The sequence below is a fragment of the Propithecus coquereli genome, unplaced genomic scaffold, assembly GCF_000956105.1.
Source record: "Propithecus coquereli isolate 6110/MARCELLA unplaced genomic scaffold, Pcoq_1.0 Scaffold31, whole genome shotgun sequence".
NCBI lineage: Eukaryota > Metazoa > Chordata > Mammalia > Primates > Indriidae > Propithecus > Propithecus coquereli.
This window is the reverse complement of record NW_012148730.1, coordinates 5,213,221-5,235,447: the sequence shown is the minus strand read 5'-3', so window position 1 is coordinate 5,235,447 and position 22,227 is coordinate 5,213,221. Positions and strand designations below refer to the sequence as shown.

General features: G+C 34.3%; 2 protein-coding genes across 2 annotated transcripts in view; both read left to right on the top strand.

Moving 5' to 3' along the window:
* Nucleotides 1-22,227, top strand: part of DIAPH2 (diaphanous-related formin 2) — a 914,924-nt gene that overhangs the window by 188,317 nt on the left and 704,380 nt on the right. The window contains exon 6 of the mRNA XM_012650030.1: nt 8,328-8,467. Coding sequence (XP_012505484.1) covers nt 8,328-8,467 — 140 coding nt within the window. The remainder of the gene's footprint in view (nt 1-8,327; nt 8,468-22,227) is intronic.
* On the top strand, nt 9,180-9,965 carry RPA4 (replication protein A4, 30kDa). Its single transcript, XM_012650023.1, has one exon. It carries the CDS (start codon nt 9,180-9,182, stop codon nt 9,963-9,965), a length of 786 nt encoding a protein of 261 aa, XP_012505477.1.

Here is a 22,227-nt window from a genome sequence, read left to right as displayed (position 1 = left end):
TTGTGCTATAGAAATGTAAGCTATCATTGATCTCTAAATCTATCAATCTCATTCAGTGCTGGGGGCACACATCCATTTATTTACATGCCACTTAGTTATAGTTCTTTTTCTTTTCCTTGTTTTCCTGTCCTTTGGATATTTTACAATTGATGTACTACCTCCTATCAGCAGGTAGGCAAGGAACTGATAAAATTCAGTGTGTTCATTTTGTCTGATAGCGCTTACTAAAATGTTTGCAAGGCTAGGGGTCTGAAAATAATGGGGTAATTTTTTTGTTTTGTGGAAGGAATTTTTCTTTATTTCATTTACAATTTATAGCTTCATTACCTTCTTAAAATGTGGTTTATATCTAGGCCATAGGAAACATTTATAATCTTCAAAAGTATTATTAAACTGGCTTTGTTACAACATCTTAAAGGTATTCTTGGAATTAGATCTATAAAATGGTAAAGCTGGGAAGGAAAACATTATATTTAAATATCTTCATAGTCTTTGCCCCAACATAAAAAATGTTGATAAAGTTTTCACAATTGTTTCTGTCTTTAAATAGTGTAGTGAAGATACTGGCTATGCCAAATAAATTGGTTATCCTGTTGGACATTACCATTGATCAAATCCTGCCCATTTTTTTAAAGTCGTTATATACATAGATAAACTTTATTTAAAATGATACTGTGCCTTTTCTCCTTTCCCAGTACAATGGATGGAGTAAATATAGTGTGATTATAAAATAGAGGAAACAGGCTACTATAAGGGTTCTTAACCTATTTTGTGCCATGGGCCCCTTTGACAGTCTGGTGAGCCTATGGATACCTTCTTAGAATCATGATTTTCGATGTAAAATATAATATACATAGGATTAAAAAAGGAAACCAATTATATTAAAATATACTTATCAAATTGTTTTTTAAAATTATGACACATTCCAGAGACATAAAAACTTACGTTCACACAAAAAAAAACTGTGCATGGATGTTCATAGTTTTATTCATAATAGACAAAATTGGAAACAAATGAAATGTCCTTCAACAGGTAAATGGTTAAATAAACTGTAGTACATCCATACTGTGGAATACTACTTGGCAATAAACAGGAACAAACTTGATATATGCAATAACTTGCATGACTCTCCAGGGCATTATGCTGAATGGAAAAAGCCCATGCCAATGGGTTACATACAATACGATTTCATATAGATGGCTTTCCTGAAAAGACAAAATTATAGAAATGGAGATTAGATTAGTGGCGGCTGGGGTTGAGGGTTGTGGGAGAGAAGTGGGTATGGTTATGAAAGGCCAACATGAGCGATCCTTTTGGTGATGGAACTGTTCTATATCTTGATTGTAGTGGTTGGATACATGAATCTATACATGATAAAACTACATAGAACTACATACATACACAACGCACACACACAAATAAATACAAGTAAAACTAGGGAACTCTGAGTAAGGTAGCTGGGTTTTATCAATGTCAACATCCCAGGTGTGATATTATTTATAGATTTGCAAGATATTACCATTGGGGGAAACAGATTTCTCTGCATTATTTCTTACAATTGCATGCATATTTCCAATGTCTCAAAATAGTTTGATTAAAAATTGAGTCACAGTAATGTGCTTCTTTATAATATTTGTTAAATAGCAAGATAAAGTAGGAGATTGTATAACTCAGGTAATTTTGAAGAAGCGATGAGCATGAATGATGGCTGAAATTTTCCCACAAATGTGTGTATGGTACAATGGGAAAATATCTGTGGCTTCTATTGGTGACCAAGTTGCAGATGTTCCTAATACCACTGTATTCTGTTGCCTACATTCATAATTGAAAGAAGTACTAAATTTAAGTTGTAGGTTACTGAAAATAAAGATGTTATTTTTCTCCTTCCAAATTTATATACTCTCTGAATTGAGATCCCAGGTTAAGAACCCCTGGATTACATTATATCTGTATATCTCAAGAGCCTCTGTCAAATAAAAGATAAACATAATGCTTATTCTGTTTTCCTCAAGTACTGAGGGTGGTGATAAGGGCTCATAAAAAATGCTAGTAGACACACTTTAAAGTTCTAAAGATTTTCTTGGTGTTATTCACCCATAGGCACATTGTTCACCGTAATTGTTTAACACTAGTTTTAAAAGGCAAGTATGGATAGATGTTAGGTATAGAATAGACTACACATTTATTGTTTCATATGAAAGAGAAACATGTCAGATTGACTGCATGTTATCCAGATTGACTAATACTGAATATCATTAAATATTTTAATTTGCTTTTGCTAACAAATCAATTAATGATAGTTTAGCCTTTCATTATGGATGTCTCTGAGAGTGTCTAGATCAAACCAAGGCTGCTGTTTTACAAGAAATGGAGTTTAGCGTTTTGAGATAAACAGTCTACTTTATTTTTTTATTTTTTATTTCAGCATATTATGAGGGTACAGATGTTTAGGTTATGTATGTTGCCCTTGCCTCCCCACTCCCCCCCAAGTCCGAGTTACAAGTGTGCCCATCCCTTGGATGGTGCGCATTGCATAAACAGTCTACTTTAAAATATCACCTTTTTGTTTCAGTTAATTTTAAAATTTATTGTATATTTAAGTGAGTAATTATTTGACATTATTGTGAGGTATTTTCCTTCCAAAAGAAGTAACAGTAAGGCCCCAGAATTTAAATATATATGTAGAGTTTCTTTGTGTACTTGACATTTCCAATATAAGTTGAACACTCCTAATCCAAAAATCCAAAATCTGAGATGCTCCCAAATCCAAAACTTTTTGAGCACCAACATGAGGACACAAGTGAAAAATTCCACACCTGACCTCGTGATGGGTCACAGCCAAAATGTAGTCAAAACTTTGTTACATGCATAAAATTATTAGAAATATTGTATAAAATTACTGTCAGGCTATGTATATAAGGTATATATAAAACAAATAAATTTCATGTTTAGACTTGGGTCCCATCCCCACAATATTTCTGTGCTTTTGCAAATATTTCAAAATCCGAAAAAATTTGAAATCCAAAACACTTCTGTTCCCAAGATGTTCAACCTGTAGTACATGTGCTTAAGGAATGATTTAAGTATTCATTCCGTGGTGGTCTTAGATTTTATAGTTTTGAGAGTGAAATGCTTAATTGATATTAATATACAAAAGTGTCAGTAAGTAAACAATAAAAATTTCATCACAGAAAACCTTATACTTTTCTTTCATTAAACATTTAATCACATTTAAGTAAGTTTAGTTAGTTAAATCCTTTTGGGAGAAATGGTATGTATAATCTGAAGAATTATGATGCTTCTACATTGCTGTACAAAAGCTTATTTTCCCTGCCCTAGGATTTGGGATATGTTCTTTTATTTTGTGTATTACTTTCACCCTCTGAAAATGCCTTAATTTAAAACAGTGCTTCCTGTAATAGGAAATGACACCATATGAGGTTATCTCATGATCATAATTTCCACATAGGTTTCCTTCTTCCACACCTCAATTGATAATATGTAGTATCCTTTATCCTGCATTTTTCATGCAATTGAAATAATTTTCAATGCAAATTTCATATAAAATTATTTGAAATGTTGTAATAATTTTTATGATACTTTTTGTATTTTTTAATAAATGAATTACTTTACTACTCTCCCTTTAAGAGACGTTTTTCTTATATAAATGGAGAGAAGCCATCTAAAGGTTCAGCAATATATTCAGGGTTGAACAGCCTACCAAATACATCCCTATTACGATAAATAGGTAGGTTCACTTGAATTGGGCACTTATTTTGTATTTCCTTTTCGTACTTGAGCTCAAGGAACTGATGATGAGGAAAATGGCTTTCAATTTCTTATGCTTTTAAAGTTACAGGAGCCTCTCAAAGAACAACATTGTGACCCTCTGTAGATATAATTACAAATTTGTTAATCTATAATGTGTTTTCAGAGAACTACAATGATAAATAAGAAACTCACTTGATTCAAATAGCCAAAGAAACTTTACTACATTAGTGTTTATAAACCATGGTCAGTAGCACTAAAATATCACTGTTTTCATGACAATATTGTCGTTCCTCTTTGAAGATGACACCACTGATAGTAATTTCTGTCTGTGTGCACACTGTAGCTGAAAAGATCTGTGTACAATCAATAGTTCTATTTAGTGTCTGCAGCAAGATACCTTTACATCTTAGAACTATGAAGCTTTTTCTCAAATTATAAGTAAATCTGTGTTTACATTAAAAGGTGACAGATCATGCTCAGACTAAGTCTATCTAAACTCAGAAGTGGTTATCTCTGCTGCAAACTTAAAATGTTCTTTTTAGAATATTACTTGTCTGATTTTGATATTAACATTTCATATTAGAGTAAGGGGAAAGTGTGTTTGTCAAACTGACCTAAAGAACCTTTTGGCTTGTTGTGTACCTTAGAATAATACAAGCACAGTCACACTGACAAGTATCTCCATCCTAATGATTTTCAAATTAAGGACTGGCTTCAAATTAGGAAAGCTTTTTGTTCACCTAGTTTTGGAATAGCATGATGTACGCTAATTGCTAACTTTGCCTGCATTATTTTTTAAAGATCAAATGGGCACAGTGGTAATTTTCATTAATCTCATACAGAGCAGCTAATTAAAATTTCCATTATTATCCATCCATTATCTAGTTGTTTCCTTTGTTCAGTATCAGAACAGGATGTTGATAATAAGTCATTCTTGTATTACAACCCTATTAAGTATAGTGAGAATTAGTTTAATCTTTTGCACTGTTTTGTTTTTAGGTGATTTCTTTAATATTATGTTGCACCATATTGATTATGCTGACGATACTTTGACACCTTGACATTTTGTAATAGAGATTTCAGAATTCAATACCTGTTGCTTTAACTTTTTATTCAATATTGAGAAAAAGCGGCATATAGTAGAGAAAGGAGTGACTCAAGGACAAGAATATTTGTGTTTTAGTCTTTTAACCTCACTAATTCTGTGAACTTGAGCAATCACTTGGATTCTTTATTTTTGTAATGAGGATATTAGAAGAGGTGATCTTCAAGGGCCAGTCCAGCCTTAATATGCTATCATGTTTTCATAATTTTCAAATATGAACTTATGTTAAAACCCCAAAGTTCTTCTAAGCTTGGTAAAAGACATTTTTGTTCTATAAAGTTATATATTTTCTGTCATGCTCCATTAGATCGTTTGCTTCCTTTTCTTATAACCACAGGGTATCCTAAATTACGTAATTTAAACTTGTCTCTAAGACTTGGGTGAATGTGAGCTACAAGGTGATGGGCCGACCCAGTTGTCCAGAAAGAGTATCTCAGCCATGACCATGTGTCCCAGTTAGGCTAAACCTATAGGGAGTCAGTGAGAAAAAGGGAACTAACATTCTCTGAGTAGCTTTCTCTGTGTCTATGAGGTGCCACATATGCAGTGCCTGTTTTAGGTACTTTATATGCACTGTCTTACTTAATCCTAATAACAAACCTGAGGTGTAGGTATGTATTACCTCTATGTCATGGGTGAGCAAACGGGTTTATAGAGATTAGTTAGTAGCCTGCCCAGATTACTGGAAGGTAAGGGACGGGGGCCATAATTCAAACCAGGTGGCAAAGTCTGAGCTGTCCTCAGCATGCCATACAGCAGGAGTCCCCAACCTATGGTGAGTTGTATAATTATTGCATTATATATTACAATGTAATAATAATAGAAATAAAGTGCACAATAAATGTAATACGCTTGAATCATTCCAAAACCATCTCCTCTCTACCCCCTCCCCCCGTACGTGGGAAAATTGTCTTCCATGAAAATGGTCCCTGGTGCCAAAAAGGTTGGGGACCGCTGCCATACAGTGTCTCAGTTTACCTGTTCTATACTCAGCATGTCTGCATATGTTGTAACTGAAAATCTCAGAACTGTAACAGTTTGAAGCAAAGCTGAACTAAGCTTCGACGCTTCAGCATGTTGAAACTCATCAGTCATTCACTCATTTGTTTATTCTTTATCCACCTACCCACCCACCTATCTGTTTATTCAGGAAGTACGTATTTAGTGCTTCCTTGGTGTCGAGCACTGTCTAAGATCAGAGGATGCAGTGGTGAACAAGACAGGCAAGGGTCCTGCCTAATGGAGCTCATATTATATTTTAGTGGGGAAAACATAGTAAACAACTAAATTACTAAAAAAGATAAACTTTCATAGAACTAATAGTATAAATGATGTTTAAAATGGTATTGTGATGATAACTAGCATGTGGAGGGGAGAAGACTACTGGGCTGAGACTTATACGACGGGAGCCAGCAATGGAAAGGTTGGGGTTCGAGTCTTCCAAGCAGAGAAAATAGCAAAATACAAAAGTCATTCAACAGGAATAAACTCCATATACAAACCTCTAGGGAGTGATCAATAGTGCTTTTTTATACATTAATTAAAAAAATAACTTGGAGGATTATATGAAAGTGGTATGTAACTGTAGACTTACAGAAGTTTAATTTCTTGTACTAGTAGTTATCAGACTGGTGCATGCAGTAAATAGAGCCATTGTTACTGTAGAACTTTGTATTATTGTAGAAAGTGAGTTGGGTGAGCAAAAATAAAAGTATGATTTTGAATTTTCAAAATTATGCTCTAAGTATTTACTTGTTATTCTTTGTAGAATAAAAGATATATACGTAAGTTATAGGAACGTGAACAGGATTTCATGGTGATGTTTTTACTTATGGCGCCATCTATGTGGTGATTTATCCAGTCTATTCTTGACAATTTACTGTATCTTGTAACAAAGCAAGAAAAAGAAAGTCAGTGGACATTATGCAAAATATGGGAGTTAAAAGTATGAAATTGTATTCTGTAATTGTTATGGACAAATTCAATAATAGCACACATTTGTTGAGGCTCACTAAATTCAGGTACTGTGTTAAGCCCTTAGCACACATGAAGTTCCCAGTGTAGAAGAGAAGCAGATGCAAATAATGTTCTCTACCACAATATTTTAAGTGCTGTAATAATGATAATATTGCCACAGTGCTAAGGGAATAGAGTTCCCCTACATGTTGTAAGCCTTTATCAGACTTTAAACATTTACTATTTAATGGATTTTTTTTAATTTAGAAATTAAGAATGATTTAGAATTTCTATATTGAGGAGGTATTCTCAATAAAAACCCAAATAGTATGAAACTCTGGGAATCCATTTCTCATTATTAACACATTTTTTTAAAATTCCATATCCTCTAATGATAATACTTCTATCCAATGGGGAAAAAGATTCCTTTCCTTATGATATCATTCATGATATCATATTTCCTGTATCATATCCTTATGATATCATATTTCCTTATACGTATCCTTAGATACTTAGCAGAAACTGAGTGTAATTTCTATGAACTTGAAAGATAGGACTCAAGCTAGAGTCTTTTTTTTTCTTTCAATAATTTTGGTATGAATCAAGCTAGTCTTAATTCAGGGGGATACATTTATAGTATAGGAAAGGGATAGTTACGATTAGGTGTGTCTAGAATGTGAAAGTATGAGTTATTAGTACAGTGAATGTGTTGACAATGTTTTCCTCTCAGCCTTTTCCCTGAACTACTTATATACTTATTGCAAGGTTGATGAAGCTAAGGAGCTGTGATGAGACAATGAGTTCTAGAAATAATCCATGTATATTGGAAATTAAGCTAAAAACTAGTGGCTATCAGATAAATGTATTTAATGACATTTTAAGATTAAACTACAACATGGGAGTAATAGGAAGGAATAGTTGGGAATTGGTGAATACTTTAGACTGATTTTATTAATTAACATGCTAATGGAAGACTATGTTGTTTTACAGTTCAATAACTATTTTCACTTGTTTTTAAAGATAGACTGATACTCTGATATTTTTCAATAGATTCGGGTTAGGTTTAATGTTTTATATTAAATTTTCTTTGCTGCATTTTGTGGAATTGAATATAAATATCTTAACGAGGAAAATTAATAAGATGATTTTTAAATACCCATCCTCTGAGTTAAGGAAGACCAACTAATGTTAATCCTAATGCCTGGACTGTAAATTTAAGTACCCCTGTCAATGACACTTTGTGCAATTCAAGTTCATATTCTATTCAGGTCATGAACAGCAGCAGTGTAATTTTCTTCTAAATGAAGGTGAAGAGAATGTTGAGATATACACAACACAATTTTACCGTGTCAATTCTGTGATCAAGAATTTTTGAGTGCCTAGCACTCTGCACACATTTTTATATAGTAAAATATATATTCTATGTATTATTTTACTTTGAAATTTTTTTAAAAAAATGTTGTTTGTCTAAAATGCTATCTTTTTTATTTTACAGGGTGGGCTGAAAAACAGCAAACATGAGTGCACCCTGTCTTCACAAGAATATGTTCATGAATTGCGATCTGGCATTTCAGATGAGAAACTTCTTAACTGCCTAGAATCCCTGAGGGTTTCTTTAACCAGCAATCCTGTCAGGTAGGTGGCTCTTATCATTTTGGTGTGATTCATGCAATTTGTAATATATATAATTGTTTGTAAATATAATCAATTATGTTATTTTAACCTTATTATGTGAGTAGAAGTCTGATATAAGTTAATAAAACAGCAATGTCTGTGAAGTTGTAAACATTTAAAAATATATTTAGTTAATTGGATCTCTAATAATGTGCAATTTTAAGAATACAAACATTATTATATAAAACCTCTTTGATCATATAAAACACAGAGCCAAAAGTTAAATAACCACATTTACCTGGAAATCTATTTGTGTATTCAGATAATTATTATATATTTATTTCTGAAACAAGTATATTGGCTCCATGATTTTATTCCTCTCAAACTTGAGAAGTTACAGCATTCAGAAATGAAGGGGGTCGGACTAATAAAAATGCATTTTTATAAACGTACCGGGAAAGGCTCGAAATTACTCGTGGGGCTTTTAAAAATGTAGCAACCGCTGGCACACCCCCAGAGACTTCTGGGATCAGGCGAGAGTCCGACAGGCCCTGATTGGCTAGAGGCAGTTGCAGTCTGGTAGCTCATTGGCTACACTGGTAGCGTGAAGCTGCTTGCGTCATTAAGCACGCGAGCATTCTGTGGTAGCCGGCAGTCGAGCTCAAAGCCAGTGTGTGGAGCTCCCTGACGAGAGCCGAACGCCACCTCCTTCTGTGCCTCAGCTATCCGTAAGATGAGTAAGAGTGGGTTCGGAAGCTATGGCAGCATGTCTGCTCAGGGTGGAGCTAGTGGAGGCAGTGACCAACCGTCTGAGGGAAGTGTAGCTCTAGTTACTAAATCCCCCAGACTCGGGGCCCGAATTCAGGAAATTATACCTTGTTGTGTAAACCAGCTGCTCACCTCTACTCTGGTTGACAACGTGTTCAAGATTAGGGGAGTTGTAGTTTCCCAGGTCTCCATTGTGGGGATAATCAGACGGGCAGAGAGGGCTCGAAACAGCATTCTTTACAAAATCGATGATATGACCTCGAAGCCAATCGAGGCCCGGCATTTGCTTGGCAGAGTTAAAGCCAAGCATACCACTCCGCTACCAGTCGGAGTATATGCTAAAGCGTTTGGCTTCCTTAAATATTCCATGGGAGCAAAGAGTCTCGAGGTATTGAAAATCCGTGTCTTGGAGGACATGAATGAGTTCACCGTACATATCCTGGAAACGGTCAATGCACACATGATGCTGGATAAAGCCCATCAGGAGACCGCTGGGGAAAGTGTGCCTTCGGCCCCATCGCAAATGGATGACGTCGGGGATTCTCACGAGAGTTGCCTCCGCCTCATCCGGAAGAAAGTGCTGCGTTTGATTCACGAGTGTCCTCAACAGGAAGGGAAGAGCATCCAGGAGCTCCAGACCCAGCTCAGCAGCCTGAACATCAAAGCCATCAAGGAAGCGATTAATTATTTGACCATTGAGGGCCACATCTATTCCACTGTGGATCAGGAGCACTTTCGAGCCACTGATTGAGGAAGCAAAAGCATCCTTTCATTTTCTGAAGGCCCTTGCCTCCAGCTGTGAGTAATTTTGACCTGTTGACTTTTAGGAAGTAGGACTTTTCAACAAAAAGTCTCAACTGGCATCCTTTGGCAACTCGCTGCTTTTCCAACTGCTTTGAACTGTTCTGTTTTTCTAACTATATTTGAAGCTCAGAGGGAGATGGCGATGGACAAATTGACTGGACTCTATAGCATTTACCATCAAAATAATGGAAACACTCTAGGATGGATGATTTTGGGGGAGAAAGACTACAGAAAAAGTCAAAATTTATTATTTAACTTCTTTTTAAAGAAGTGTGGGGGCTTCTTTTTCTGAAATACCTACATATTAGGAGAAACTAGTTGCAGTCAGGGAGCCAGCTAAGAGACAAAAACAAAAAAAATGTTAACTTGTTTTAACATTAGACTTATCTTCCATGTTTGGATTTAGCTTAGTATAGTCATATTGTTATCTCTTGCTAAATACAGTAATTGATTCAAATGTGCTAAAGATAGTAATTTACGAATTCAAATGCTCAAGCACTTCTTGTATGATTTCCTCTTATTACCACAGGTTTATGTTTTCTTAAAATTAAGATCACACTGTGTTTAAATAAATACTTCATTTTTGCAGGGTCATCTTTGAGTACTTTTCTTAAAATATGGTAAAGTTGAATGATTATTTCAAATATGATTTGATATTTGGATTAAATTACAATTTAGTTGCATGGTACCTCGATGCCAGACTTTCTGTAAGTTTGATGTGGTGGTGAATTGAGGCTGGCATATTTAGTAACACATTGTGTTTTATGTATAACAGGGTATTTCTTTTAGAGCTTAGGCAAACAAAAAGTCATAGGAATATGAAGCAGTAAGTTTAGCGGAAATTTATTCTAATGTTTTATTAAAATGGTTTTGCAGAATCTTTCCTGTGTGATTTTTTTTTCCTAAGTATATTTGAAAAAGGTAGCTGGGCCAGATGGCTCATGCCTGTAATCCTAGCACTCTGGGAGGCTGAGGTGGGAGGATTGCTTGAGCTCAGGAGTTTGAGACCAGCTCTGAGCAAGAACAAGATCCTGTCTCTACTAAAAAAATAGAAAAAATTAGCTGGGCATTGTGGCACACACCTGTAGTCCCAGCTACTTGGGAGGCTGAGGCAGGAGGATCGCTTGAGCCCAGGAGTTTGAGGTTGCTGTGAGCTAGGCTGACGCCACAGCACTCTAGCCCAGGCAAGAGAGTGTGACTCTGTCTCAAAAAAAAAAAAAAAGAAAAGAAAAAAAGCTTTCGTTTTATGTCCTTGAGAATTAAAAGTTTTAATTATCCAGCATAAATTTTTTCTTTTCTCTATATAATACTAACATGTTATATCATAGTTGTAATAATACATTTTAGTGTACATTATATTATGTGAGACCTTTAAATAATTGACCATTAAAGTAAGACCTCAGTTACACAGAGACTAAAGATGTTATCTTTCAATGTGCTAGTTTTTTTTTACTTTAGAGGAAAGAAAAAATACATATCTGTTTTTGAATGAGTATATTATATCCATTATATATTATATGTATGAATATTATATACATATTTAGTCAGGTAGAAGAGAAGAACATCATTTGTCTTAATTGGATTATGAAAACAGGGTGCAAAAAAACAGAAAATCCCTTAAGTGGACCATTGCCAGTAATCAATACTGTCAGGGAAACTATCAGAAAATGGCCTCTCTTTGCCAGCCCTTATGAAAACTTAATACCAATTATTGCTTAAGGTTTGTGAGGCATAAACTTTTCTTCCCCTGGAAAGCAAAGAAATTGTAAATGGCATTCTTGAAAAACACAAATGGATAGAGCATCATATAAACCTATGATTTAAATTATGACATTTTTGAAAATTCAAGTCTGCATAGTCCTAAAAAAATTCTGAAACACCATTGAGAAAGGTTACCTGTCCTGGGGAAAATCATACTGAGGAAAGGGTAATGTGGGGCATATTTCTTCCTCAGAATTGTTGTGCTAATAGAAATATTCTAGGACCGCTAGTGATCCCCAACCTTTTTGGCACCCAGGACTGGTTTCATGGAAGACAATTTTTCCATGGGGTTGTGGGGGAAGAGTGAGAGGTGGAGCTCAGGAGGTGATGGGGGGGGCAGCTGCTGTAAATACCCTTGATGCTCGCTCCCCTCACCTCCTGCTGCTCCCTTCTTGAGAACTTGTGAATATTAGTGTTTAAAAAAGCTTTTAGAAATCTGCAGAAATTTATTTAATTTTACTAATACAGAGTTTCTAAATATTTTTTATTTAAAAAAACCCTTTTATTCCTTGGAAATGGCTATAACCATTCCATAGTATAAACTACACCTTCTGTTTCTACCAGATTTAAACCCACCATAAGCCATAACATTTTGCTCTCTAACCACCTTCTATTTTCAAAAGGCTTGACCCTCAGAGAAACCAACAAATAAGCAACCAAACCAACATAGCAAACAACTAATTAGCCTTTCTACTGGAGAGAAACAAATAAGTAAATGAAAGCAGTGAAACAATAATAAAAGATCATAAATGGAGGAAACCAATACAAGGATAAATCCAAGAATGAGAATAATTTATGTAAGAAGGAAGTTACACAAAAAATAGAGAAAAATGGGCTGTAGATGGATAAATCACTTCTTTTTTTTTTATTTCAGCATATTATAGGGGTACAGATGTTTAGGTTATGTATGTTGCCCTTGCCCCCCCTCCCCCCAGATAAATCACTTCTAATGCATAGTGTCTTATGTAGCAGAAAAAGAATTCCTGAAAATCCTGAAATAAAACAGGAATCATGGAATATTATTGTTTTAGTTTCCTAGGGTTTGCATAACAATTACCACAAACTGGGTGGCTGAAAACAACAAAAATTTATTCTCTCACAGTTCAGGCAGTCAGAAGTCCGAAATTAAGATGATACCGGAGAACTCCCTCCAAAGGCTCTAGGGAAGGATTTTTCCCTGCCTCTTCCAGCTTCTGGCATTCATTGGCTTGTGGCAGCGTGATTCTGATCTCTCCCTCTGTAGTCATTTGGCCTTCTCTATGTCTCTGTGTCCTTCCATCTCTTATAAGGACATTCTAGTTGGATTTAGGGCCCATCCTAATCCAGTACTGTATAATGTTATCTCGAACCTTACCTTAATTATATCTACAAAGACCCTATTTTCAAATAAGGTCATATTCTGAGGTTCTGGGCAGATACTATTCAACCTACTACAATTATGCAAAGGAAAATTATCCACAAAACCATTGAAATAGCACAAATAAGCTAAATTCTGTCTAGGGAACACATAACTATTAATATTACACAATGTCTGAAAAATAAAATGTAGAATTATCATCATTAATGAAATGAAATTTTGTTGGCCCTGTTACCTTTATAAAGCAAAATTTTCTGTAGTACTAAATTCTGTTATGATAAAGTCACACTGGAATGCGAGTTATGAGATCTAATTTCTAATTTTTGATCACTCACTCTCTGTAGTGATCTTGGTTCAGTCAGTGGACCTCTTTGGGTCTCAGTTTCTTCATACGTAAATGATATAAATAAGATTGAAGCCTTCCAGTTCTAAACCTCTGTGTTCTATATTCTGTTTTGCTTAGTTTCAATCCTATTACCTTTGCTATTGGAACTGGAAGATTAGTGTTTTAGAAATTATTTTGGAGAGCGAGAAAAATGTTCCTCCATAAGGCTAGAAGATTTCCTAACATTCCATTATTTTCTTGTATTTATAAATATACTTACCCAACCCCAAATATTTATAATTTCTTTTAATTTTGAAGAAAAAAGTTTCTAAAACTCTGTTACATTACTATTTTTCAAACTTGCTGTTCATTAGAACCTGGACATTTGCCCTTTCATGGCCAATTTCCCTCCTTACCAGAGTTATAACTGGTTTCTAAAAAAATATTCTTTTTGTTCTTACCCTAGTAAAATACAAAATAGATAAGTGCACCCACATACATATACATACTAATAGCCTTACTAAACATTCTCAAAGCACGGTCATTTCGGAATATTAAATGAGAGTCATGAATTTCAAATTCATATGGTATTTAATCACTCAGATGATAAAGGCACTAAGAAAGTCATTTTATTATTTTCTGCTGAAGGCAAATATTTAAAAATGCCTTTTATAAACCATCATTAACTGGTCATATCCCAAATCGCTCCTTTACTATACCTTCCCTCAACGTTGATTTTTTACTGTATACGTTTACCTGTATCTGGTTATGCTCTATAATAGTTTCATGTATGTATGCCTGCCTTTCTCATTTAGGTTTTAGTCTTCTCTGGAGAAGAGACCCTCTTGCCCTCTTATTTGTTTCATGATGGCTGGTAAAGTGTGATTTTTATATACAATAATGTATGATTTGATGTGGGTATTGACCCACCATCAGTAACAACCTATGCTTTTCCAGCAGTGAAAATGAATTTGCATTAATCTGGCACTATTTTGTGGCCATGCATTTTTAGATGTAATCAGAAAAAGAATGACGTTAACTTCCTCCACATCGGAATGAAACCTGTTAATTTGATTTGAATTATATTCATAAGCTTGCAGACAACATAGCATGCTTTACACATTAGTCTTTTTTACAGTCACATGATGAATTAACAGAATTGAATGTTTACAACTCTTGTTTAACACCCTGAATATCCATGCGTTTTTAAAATAAATCCCAATCTTGCCATCACAAATTGCATTAGACTTTGCACATACCATGGTGTGTGTGATTTAGAATGAGAACTACGTTATTTACAGATTTTTATTTCTATTCCTTTTCTAAAGTTTATGAAAGAAAGCAGTGCCTGCTGAGAAATGACCAATGAGTTTGAACAATTTTATTCCCAGCCAACCCATTACAAGATGTATAGGTATTTGGCAATACATTTTATGAAGATCCAAAGAAATGTGCAGCAATAAATCATTGTCACTAAGGTTTCTTCTTAGCACATGACAAAAACAGCAAATACTGCTTTGAAGAATAGTATCACAGAGTTGTGATGGTGTAGAATTCTTTTCAGAGTTGTTGCTGAAATTGCCTCACAGTTTTAGGGGTATTTTATCCCACTAGGAAACTATTTGCTTGGAATCTAGTTATCTTCCAAACTCAAGGCAAAGTGTCTGTGTTCACTTCCTGTGATAATAACTTCCTCAGTGAATGTTTCCAGGCAGGTGAAAACAGATAAAATATCTTTTAGAGTTTGTAAATGTACACTTATTTGTATTACTCTGGAATGTTTGCTTTTACTTGATACTCTCTTATTTCACTTTAGATTTAAACATTTTTCTAGTGTATTAATATGCATTTTAACATAATCATCATAATGAAAATAGCTGCATCTCGACAGCAATACAAATTAGGAATAGAAAGCACTTTCTGAATTATGGCTGTTAATAACTATTTAAACAGCCTGTATTAAACTTATTAAAAGCTTGGCAAAGCAGCCAGCACTACTTAGAAAGTTAATATAAGAGTAGGTGCAGATCAATACTCTTAGAGCATTTTGCAGGGGACTATCTATGAAGAATGGAATAATAAGGACAATTTTTTTACAATGTAGATATGTGAATAGGATTTAAAATTGTGAGCACATCTCATAAAACAGCATTATGAGCAGTGTTACTAAAGCAGGTTTTTTAATATCGATAGTTTGAATTTGTTAGCTTTAACTTTCAAATGCATAAATCATTTTATTAAATAGAATAACTCTAGTACGTTTATACATAGAAGAGAAAATAGTAAATTCATTGCAGTTATGTCAATTTATATGCCTTCTGTTAAAATTATGGTCAACAATTTGAATTAATATCAACTATATCTAAGCTCATGTGAATAAGTTGGTACCATAAATATTAAGTGACCTTGAATTTTTAATCATCTATTATTAGCTTCAAAACAAAATTTTGACTTAAGGCATATCCGATGTTGTATCTCATAATAGTAGCAAACTAGATCTATGTGTCCTATATTCTATTTAAAAAGAATTAGGCACAGCAAATAGTGACCCAAGTTTTTGAAGTATTGTTTTAGTCGGAGAAATTATTACAGGCATTAAGATAAATAGTGGCTCTTGTGTTGGCATTTATTTTATTACTACATGACATATGTAAGCTCCACCAAGGCAATGCATTTTCTCATTTAAATGATGGGTTTTAAATTAGCCAATTTTTATATAATAATCATCTAAAATAATTAGAAATGTATAGCTGGATATATAGTTATAAAGGTATATCAAAATCTAGCAGCAGAGTCTAGACCCACTAATTCCATGGATTTCTTTTTTTTTTTTTTGAGACAGAGTCTCACTGTGTTTCCCGAGCTAGAGTGCCGTGCCATTAGCCTAGCTCACAGCAACCTCAAACTCCTGGGCTCAAGCTATCCTTCTGCCTCAGCCTCCTGAGTAGCTGGGACTACAGGCATGTGCCACTGTGCCCGGCTAATTTTTTCTATATATTTTTTAGTTGTCCGATTAATTTCTTTCTATTTTTAGTAGAGACGGGGTCTCGCTCTTGCTCAGGCTGGTCTCGAACTCCTGAGCTCAAACAATCGGCCTGCCTCGGCCTCCCAGAGTGCTAGGATTACAGGCGTGAGCCACCGCGCCCAGTCGTCCATGGATTTCTTAAGAGAAGGCTAACTTCCTTCCATTTTAAAACATTTTATATACATTTTATTGCATTGTCTATATATTTAAAATTAGTTTTGGGAAGAAATCCTTATAAATATGTGTCATTTGAAATATTTTGAGTTACATAAATTAATTTAAATAAATGTCTTGAGCACTTACTAGAGTTTTAATATACTTCTTTTATTATTGTAGGACTATTACTAAAGCAATTGTAGCTATAATAAGAGATGTAGATATCCCATTACTATTAAGATGAGGGTAAAAATGCAACCTCCAAGTAAATATGGAGGGAAGGTGGTACTTTTCAAAAAGCCTAGGACAAGACCAGCTAATGACTTGTGTAGTTCCAAGTTTCCTTGTACGCAAGGGGTGGGGTGGAGGGTAAGCAAAAGTATTAAGAGACATAGCTGTTAACTGATGAATGCCAGTGCATCTGTTTTTTTAGGAAGGACATTCTTCCTGATTTGGCACTCAGAAGATTTTATTTTGTGGTTCTTTAAATGAGAGATATTGAACAACACAGTAGGGCGAGTCCTTGATAGTTTTTTGTACAGTACAGAGGATTTCTATGAATGTCCATTTCCTGCATAGGGCCATGATTTAAAAAAAAAAATCAAGGTTATGATGTTTCTACAAAGACCAGGAGTAATAATACTGGTATGTAGCTTTCCAGTAATGTAACCTGCTACCAAGGTGTACTTGAGAAATGTGCTTGAGGTTCCCCCCTTGGAGTATCTGTCATCTCAGCTGGACTTTTGATAGAAGCTGGATAGCTGACAATCCACAATTAAGATGCCAGCTAGCACCTGGAGTGCAGGTATTCTGTGTGGTTGATTGAAAGAAGATCCATGTGCACTAGATAACAATATTTGCTCTATGACCCCAGCTGTTCGACTGGTGGTAGGTAATGGACAGCTAATTTGGGGAGATTTCCCACCTGGTCAGCAAAGCCATAATTGTATAGCCTCTCACATCAGGCAGTTTAAACCTGAAAATCTTCTGTTGAGATAGAATCTATGAAGGCAGAATATAGAAGACAGCATAATGTTATAGTGTACTTTAAAAGACTAAATCAGCTTCAGGTGACATAGTTTATTGGCCTCCCATATGACTATAAATCTCAAGCCTTCAGACACCCAGAATCTACCCCGTCCTATTCCTATTTGTTAGGTCTGTCTTGCAGTGTTCAGTATTATTGAAAATATGCAGGACAACTCCAATTCTGTCTCTTTTGGAGAATACTGCCCGAGTACTGGGTACTGCTCTAGATTTTCTGTGTGGTACCATCCTTCCCTTTATACCAGTTTCCAAGAGAGTTTCCTGGAGATCATTTGTTAAATTGGTGCATTCAGCATTCATTCATCAAAATGTATTGAAGACAGGAGTGCTATAGTTAAACAGATTTTTTAAAAAATTGAGTTATCATAAATTTCCATGTGTGAATTAATATTTGTCAAAGAATAAGAATACCCTGAAATGGATCCAGCACTAAAACTGTATTAAGCATTAATGAATTTTTCTTTGATGTAGAAAATGCTTAAGAATTTTGTACTGCCTTTGAGGCTAGCATTACGAGCATCGATTAAAATGGCATAATACTTTAAATGTAAGTGGTATGAGACATTGAGCTGGCGGTATTCTCTGACCTTATGACATACTTTATACTTTAAAAAACTTCTCTGTCAGTTTATTTGCTCATCATTACTTTCTCCTGGGAATAGAATACAGGATGTGCTGTGACGAGATATTATTATGTGGGCTTTTCATTAATTTTTGTTTCTGCTATTTTGTATTGTTTACTGATTATAATTATTTACATGTTGAAATCACATATCTTAATTTTCTGATGACCATAGTTTGATTCAAGTATTCACCTTACTTCATTTCCCAGCTCTTTCAAATGAGCTTGGAAAATTGGAGTAATACAAGTTAAGAACAGATAGCTATAGAGGAGTTCATTTTTAGAAGCAAGAACAGATTGCATATACAGATTGATTTTTCAAATATGTGATGAAATTTCTGAAACATTACTATGAAGGATGCTAGATAAATATGAATTATCAAATAGTACTATGGAAATATAAGCACCATGCTGGACACATACTGTGCAGGTATATGTCAGCATGATGCTGGGTTTTTTAATCTGTGAGCTCACAACAGATGTGAGATCACATAGTAGTATTTAACTATTTTTTTAAAAATAACCCTCAGTATATTCTTTGTCTTAGAGGGTTCATCTCTCCGTTCAAGGTTTTGGCTCTAATCCTTTCGTGTATGATTTGAAGTCATCTTTGACACTCTTTGTTCATCACATTTGCCCATTTTTTCATTTGTGGTATCTCTTACGTAGCCTTTACATTTCCATTGCTAATACCTTAGTTCAGGTTTCACTGCATTTGGAGACATGAATTGATAGAGGAACTTGACTGGTCTGGCAAAACAAGGTCACTGGATTTATTGAAAATTCAGTGCAATCAAAGTGAACAAGGCAATGCACAAAGGGATAATGAAGTCAAGGAAGTCTGTAGGAAGCAACCTGAAAATGGCTGACCACATCATTCGTATTGAGTAAAGAAGAAAGTAGGGCTAACCGAGGACCGTTATTACCAATTTAAAGACAAGTAGCTTCATTTTTTTCCAGATGCTTCCTAATACTTGTACAGTATTTTATGTCAGGCCAAATGTCAACTAATAATTACTACATTTTTTTGAAGTGAATATTTATAGATCTGCCTTTCATTGATATGTCTACATCCCATAGTAATGAATTGCAGTATGATAGGGCTGTGCTATCTATGCTGAACAAGCAAATATTTTTTTCATTGGTACGTGGAAAACAGAAAAAAAGTATATTTTTTGGACATCTCCAAAGTTTTTATTATCTAAAATTTCCCTTGCCTTGATGATGGAACCCAAATGAATAATTATTATAAAAAGACAGAAACATATACTTCACTGGTGTTGCTCTCATTTCTAAATATATCCATTGGTGATATTTTTTATATATTTTAACTTTTATCTAATATTTATTCATAAAAGGAAAATAACTAAACTTGTAGCCACTAATTGATGGTTTTTATATTAGTTGTTCATAATATAGTTTAATGGAAGGTATGTAAGAATTGAGGAGTGCTGTGTTCTAATCATGGTTTTGCTGTTAAGAAGCTCTGTGTCCTAAGACAAGTCACTAAACTTCTTTAGTTTCTTCATCTGTAAAATGAAGTAATTTATTTGATTTTACAACCAGTAAAGCTACTCTTATCAGTGTGTGTTCTTTCACGGAGGTTTGTACATGAAGAAAAATCCATGTTGTTAATTTAAATTGTTAGTTGTTTTGACTTTTAACTATTTCAGTTGAAAAGAAAGGCCTTGTTACATTGAAGGAGGGAAAAGTTATTTCAGCAATTAAGACATTATAAATTTCCAGGTTGTTTAATGTGGGGTTATTAAGGATTTTGAATATTCATTGTTAAGTGATTATGTTTTGAGAAATTTTATTAAAGATGGTTATATTAAGATATTTGTATTGGTCAAAGGATGCAAAATTTCAGTTAGTGGGAGGAATAAGTTCAAGAGATACTGTGTACATCGTGGTGGTAACAGTTAATAACAGTATGTTGCGTACTTGAAAATTGCTAAGAGTAGATTTTAAGTGTTCTCACAACAACAAAAAAATAAGTATGTGAGGTAAGGCATATGTTAATTAGCTTGATTTAGCCATTTCCCAATGTATACATATATCAAAACATCATATACACCATAAATATATAGTTTTAATTTGCCAATTAAAAACATATGATAAGTGGAAAAAAAACTAAATAATCAACTGTGGTTAAGGATGCATGTATGTGCACACAGACGAACCCATAATCTCCACAGTATCTTTCTTGGTTTTAGGGGGAAAGGATTTTAAAACATTAATATAAAAATAAACCAGAGAAGACTCAAACAATTACCATTACACATCACATTCTGAGACAAAAAACATTTGGACTTGCTAAAATTTTTTTGATATCCACAATGAAGACCAAAGAAAATGATTCTTTTTAGATTTGGTTGCAGTTATATTGTGCTAAAAATATCTATGAACATTAAATTTCTTTGATCTTTGTCTACGTAGCTATCATACTCTGTAATGAGTCTTTAATTGTATATTTTTGGCGCTGCACCTGGTAGGTGAGAAGGACTGTTACATTTCTGTTGTTCAGTCATCAAATAGCAATTACCCTTCAACTCTCCTTACCCTTGTTACGGTGAAAGAAAATTCATTTAATTTCTCTGCTGCCCACCAGAATCAGACAGTATAACATGCAAATTGGCTTAGGAAAAAAGGATATGTGCAGGTAGTATGTGCTAATGTCTCTCTGTTTTCTTCATTACATTCAAGCAACTTCTTACTTACCTTATTCATGACAGTTAAACTCAGGGTCAGCTATGTTTAATTTCCGGGGCTTACAGATTAGGCATGTGATTTCTTAGAGTAAGTTCATTTTAACAAAATTCCACTAAACTAAAAGAAATTGGACATCCTGTGGAGTGCGTGATAGAATTTTAACTGTATTACTTAGCTTCGGAAAATAAACCAATACATTTTTCTTGTGGAAGTTAACATTTTATTATAAGTTTGACTGGTTATAGCACTAAGAAGGCAGCTTTAGTAAGTGTCCTAACATAATTATATCCACAGTTTCAAACATGTGAAGATGTAAAATATGACTAGCTTTTGCTCGAATATTTGGAATACTCTTTCCCCTTGCTTCCTCCTGTTTACCTTATACTGAAGAGGGTATGTTCATTTTCATTCACATTTTTTATAATTTTTTTACCATTATTACTATAGGGTAAGACCTGCTATTATACTTTTCTAAAAATAATTTTTAAAAGAAGGTGGAGAGGGAAATATTCTTTATGGTCTGGCTTGTTGGGCATTTAAACAGATTTGGGCTTCAGCCATTTCTTAGGCTATCTCCAAAGTAATTCAGACAGCTTAAGAAATTGATTTTAATGAATATGGAACTTTTATCCTTTGAGAGAGAAATTTTACCTAAGCTATTGCCCATGAGATTTTTATATGTAATTTGAGCATTTACAGTTTTTTGTAAATACGTAAGGGAAATTTTTTTTTTTTTTTCTAATTCCAGAACATTTTTATTACCCCCAAAAGAAATCCCATAATTATCAGTCACTCCCCATTCCCCCCTGTCCCAGCACTGGCAACCACTGTATACTTTAAATATATATTTAAAACACATGGAATAAAATTCCTAAATGATATCCACCTTCAAAAGATACTACATTCACTAGTGTTACAAACTGACTCTGGTAGGTACCTTTTTTCCTAAAACACCTTCAAGTGTCCAAGTTCTCCTACAAGTTTTATTCTATTTTTAAAGTTTTGATGACATTGCATTTTAAGCCCTGATTGGGCTTAAAGGATAAATTCTTTTTAAGCCCTGATTGGCTTAAAATGCAATCTTTTTCTGTGCTTGCATATTCCCTGATGGGCATATTTTTCTGGATTTGGTTTTCTAAGTGCATATTGAGAGGGTGGAGAACAAACAGATATTTTTCTCTTTACTTCCACAGAATTGCCTATT

Excerpts from the sequence above, each read along its gene's own strand:
- RPA4 (XM_012650023.1), top strand. The coding sequence starts at position 9,180 with ATGAGTAAGAGTGGGTTCGGAAGCTATGGCAGCATGTCTGCTCAGGGT.